Source organism: Panicum virgatum, chromosome 9N (assembly GCF_016808335.1).
Source record: "Panicum virgatum strain AP13 chromosome 9N, P.virgatum_v5, whole genome shotgun sequence".
Taxonomy (NCBI): Eukaryota; Viridiplantae; Streptophyta; class Magnoliopsida; order Poales; family Poaceae; genus Panicum; species Panicum virgatum.
Window position 1 is genome coordinate 12685928 of NC_053153.1, and position 4672 is coordinate 12690599.

General features: G+C 48.1%; 1 protein-coding gene across 1 annotated transcript; it reads right to left on the bottom strand.

Annotated features, from left to right (window-relative positions):
- Positions 1-1410: 1410 nt before the first annotated feature.
- LOC120691759 lies at positions 1411-4160 on the bottom strand. The gene is made up of 2 exons (XM_039974946.1): positions 3706-4160; positions 1411-1673 (listed from the first exon to the last, which is right to left on the bottom strand). Exon 1 carries the CDS (start codon positions 3999-4001, stop codon positions 3720-3722), a length of 282 nt encoding a protein of 93 aa, XP_039830880.1. The 5' UTR covers positions 4002-4160; the 3' UTR covers positions 1411-1673; positions 3706-3719.
- Positions 4161-4672: the final 512 nt, after the last annotated feature.

Genomic DNA, 4672 nt, shown 5'->3' on the forward strand with positions numbered 1-4672 from the left:
GCGGCGAGGCGGACCCGCGGTGGAGAGCGGCCGGCGTGGCGAGGCAGGGCCGCGGCGAGGAGCAGCTAGAGGCGGCGAGGCGGACCCGCGGCGGGGAGCGGCCGACGCGGCGAGGTGGGCCCAAGATGAGGGGGCCCACGGGAGCGGCCAACGGCGAGGCTACACGGTGGGCATGCAGCTCGGCGGGCCACGGTCGGGCGAGGATTGGCGGTCGGCGCGGCAACCCCACGGCAAGGCAGCGTGACGGGAAGGCAGCGCAGCGGGCGGCGGGCGGCGGCCGGGCGAGGAGCTGCGGGTGGGGGTCGGCGAGGAGCGGCAGGCGGCAGGCCGCGGCCGCCGGCCGGCCGCTAGGTGGAATGGGTGCCCTTGTTGGAGAAGGAAGATTTTGGGTGAGAGACTTGAAAACTGTAGCACTACCTAAAACGTGAAATAGGTCTTGTTTTTTGGTGCTTTTGTTGGAGATAGTCTAACTCTCCTTAGTTTAAATATTTATAATTCTCCAGAATATGATAGATCACCCGTTTGCACCTCTACTTTTTCGGTGGAGCCCAACGGACGCTGCCCGACCAGTGACAGTGCGTGCTTAGTGTTACCGGCTCACGTGGAGATGGAGCCGGTCGACAGCGCTGCGGTCCTATTGGAGAGATTGCGAATACGAGATAGTGGGTCTTGCAAGTCCAAATGGCACCCGTCCTTCTCCGTTGGCTCCGATGGTAACCGGGGAGGAGAGCGATACACTCGGTGATACTTATGCGCAGCTTTCGCCTGCATCTCCCGTGGCCAAACGTCATGGCTGCCAAGAAAAGTGGCAGACCAAACGAAACCGGCCCAGTGAGTTCTGAGTTCAGAGAAGCACAAAAACCTGGACGGCCAGCTGATGGATCTCTATGATAGCAGGCTCAATTGATCAGTTTGGGGCCTTGGCAAACCATCCAAGGCCCCACAAAACAAAAAAAGCTGAAATCTGTAACCACGAGGCTGGTACCAGCATAGTTAAGGCAAATGAGTAGCCAGTGAGATTACTAAAGCATTTCATAATACAAAGACAATGCAACCGGGCACAGGAGAATGAGCAACTTTAGCATCCATGCCAAACTGCAGCTGGAAGCGGGGGTAATCTGGTGATGATACATGCCATTGTAGCGAGTCCGATTGCAACTAGTAAGGGTGATACCATGTTTACTGATACACAGCTTTGCTTTGCATGCCCGTGACCAAATGACCACTGTGGCGTATTATGGTGTGAGATGCTGGTAGCCGATGACTGGTTTCTAAAAAGTGATAAACCAAACAGGAAACTGTGTATGAAAGTGATAGAACATGATCTCAGGGCTCGCCTGAATCATTGTAGATACCATAGAAAAAAATTTCAGCCCTTGACAAACCATCCAACAATATAAGACTCGTGCCTGTAGTCACTGGAAGGGTTTCGCAAATAGTAAGGCAAATGAGTGCTCTTTAAGATTATTGAAACATGTCCTAATACAAAGACAACAAGTTGAGAATGGAATTATGGAAGTACGCATCACCTTCAGCTTCCATGCCAAACTGAAACAGAAAGTAGGGTGGTTCGGTGATAATATTTTCAAGCAGAAAAGAAAGGAATCACAATCAGTTCGAGGGAATGAGTTCCTTATTGCTTTGCCCAAGTAGATCTTCCTGGCAAAAGTTATCTGTAGGAAAATAAAGTAAGAAACCATCAGGCCATTTGAAGCCTCAAAATAAAGAAATCTGAACAACACAAGTGTGCAGCAGGTTTTCGAAGTACATATGGCTTGAATGCTCATGCTGACTTCCAAGTTAATAAAAAGAAATATGAGCAGCATCCTGTTTCACATCTGAACAGGACTTCCCATGGCCATAAATAACCTAAACCTAGAAACAGCGACGACGGTGGGCTTAATTTCATGAGCACAAGCAAGGGTGTGTTTTTTTGGGTACACATAATGTCATGCTGAAGTTACACTTGAAGAAAGGCTATATTTCAAACAAACCCATATTATGGACAACTTCCCATCCAGCATGGATAGTATGACAGTTTTTTATTTCCTCTCAGTGGCAGGAGAGCTGCCCCTCATTGTAATAAGAAGGAATAAAGATAGTCCACACAAAGAAGGCAAAGAACTATGAAAACACAAAACAAAGACAAAGGACCAACAGGGTCCGGCAAGACCATCGACAGCCACTTGAGGCCACAAACAAATGTGACCATATTAGAGGAGAAGAACAATGCAAGAGTGAGAACTACATAATTAATGGACAAAGCTACCTTTCTATCAGCGTGCACACTGAGTGAACAAAGTTTAATTGCTACAGTTTCCTAGACCATACATGTCTCACATACCCTAAAAGTTCTTCCCCTAAAATTTCTACTCTTTTCGTTTCTTTGTCTTTACAACTCACTTGTGCTTTGGACTCATGTATAGGACAGACATAATCATGCCAACTTTTGTCTACATTATGATTCAAACACAGATTGCGAACTAATTATGGGAATATGACCCATTCCAGTGTTTGGTTCGTTTGAAAGTGTCGCAACTGACAACATGGACCCATGGAGTATGCAGGACAAAATGGAAAACTTATAGCTGAACTTCCGACATTGATTACAACATTAAGAAAGCCACATGGGTCATGTACAAACTATAGAAGGATGTCAAATGTCCGAAAATTCAAATGGAGCCAACCTCATTTTCCTAACAGTATTTGGGAAAGAAAACACCAATTACCAAAGATACTTATTATCAGCCAACTGTGGCTTGTACATGAAATGCCTATTTCTGATATTTTTACAGAGCAGTCCAGTTCAAAGTGGGCATTTCTATGTCACCTATAAGGTCCAAGGTCTACAAGCATGACAAGTCCTTCATGCACTACAAGTCTAAAACCGTAACCAGATTTGGAATTTGTTCGCTAAGAGAAACTCAATATGAGGAACACACAGTTGAGTTACAACCATTCCATTTGATCAGTAAGACAACTGGGCTTCTGAACAAACTTAAACCCTGAGTAATGAAAACTAGGGCAGCATACTGAAAAAAATGCACACTACATATAAAAAGAACACATACTGTCAATGTACACCAAAGGAATCTAATAATGGATATAAATAACTTTAGGTTCTCAGAAGCAACAGGAGGGCATAGGAGAGCAACTGAGAAATAACAATCTCAATGCAATGCATACCACAGAGGAAGCACCACGTTACAGAAGTAGGAACAGAGTAACTCACTCTCGCCCCCGAAGAGACAGGATAAGAGAAAATCATGAAGCACCCAATTCATTATAATCTCATGAAATTCAGTAACTAGAAGTCATAAGCTGCTCGAGCTTAGATGTAAACACAAATCTACCGCTTAGCTACTACGAAAGCCAAACCACTAGTTAAACCAGATTTGCCCCCATCCCTGATTTTCATCGGGATGAATCAAAATCTGCAGAGCTCTCGATCAACGGCAAGCTAACCAAACCCTAGCTATAACCAGCGCACAAATCGTCTAAAGACAACTACAGCAAAGGAATCAGCCAAATAACCAATTAACCAACTGGAAATTCGAATCTACTGTCTCCAAACACCAAACCCTCCCCGCATGAACCCATCCAGCAATCGACACCTACCAAACCCGCCTATCCCCCAATCTCTTCGACCAAATTCATACGACACGGAGCAGCATCGAGATTCATCCAGCAGAGGGAGGAGCGTACCGGCAACGGGCGTTTCAGGACGACGGTGGGCTGCCGGAGTGGCGGGTGATGAGGTCGTCGTAGGGGTCGCGGCGCCCGGCGGCCTGGCTGATCTGGGGGTCCCAGGAGAGCTGGGAGTTGAAGCGGTCGAAGGTCCAGAAGCCGTAGGGGCGGAGCGGGAGGCTCCACGCCGCCTTGGTGCGCTCGCACCGCTCCTTCATCCGGTAGACGTGCTCCCGCCGCACCTGGTCGCGCTTGTCCGGGTCCTCCATCAAACGGAGGATCAGGTTCTCCGCGAACTCCATGATGAAACCCATCGCCGCCGCCGGTCTGCTCCTCCGCGCCGGTGAGCTTGGGATCTGCTGGTGCGCGTCCCTCTCGGTCGCTCCTGCGGTCTGCGTCTGCCTGCGGTGGCGGAGTGGTGCGGCTGGTTCCTGCGTCGGCTTCGCCGACGCGTTGGCAATTGGAGTCTTGGGCCTGGCAGTTGGGCTTTGCTGGTGGGAGGCAAAATGGCCAAGTTGGGCCAAAAGGGCACGGTCTGCGTAACTGCACCACAAATCGAAAATATATTTTTTTTAAAAAAACGAAAATATAAAATAAAAAAATAAAAAAACCGCTAGAGGGCCGGTTTGGAACGGAGCCCTCAGAAAAAAAAACAGGGAACCCCGAAATCTAGTTGTCTTAGAGTGACAGATAAGCCCGTATCGTGGAACTAGAACATTTATTTGAGAGTCTTTAACCTCTGTACCCTTATGAAAATTATTTTTGACCTCCATGCCCCTAAAAAGATCTCACACCTGGATACCCTGCCACCAATCTTTTTTTACCCACATACCCTTCCATCCATGTACCGTCACAAGATAACAGATGTACCGTCACAAGATAACGGTGAAGGAGTCCTGACAGCTGGGACTCAGCAACGGAAATGACCATATTGCCCCTGTGAGTTCAATGCCTCTTCACCCTTCCTCCCAGAATCGAGCCGCCC

Excerpts from the sequence above, each read along its gene's own strand:
- LOC120691759 (XM_039974946.1), bottom strand. The coding sequence starts at position 4,001 with ATGGGTTTCATCATGGAGTTCGCGGAGAACCTGATCCTCCGTTTGATG.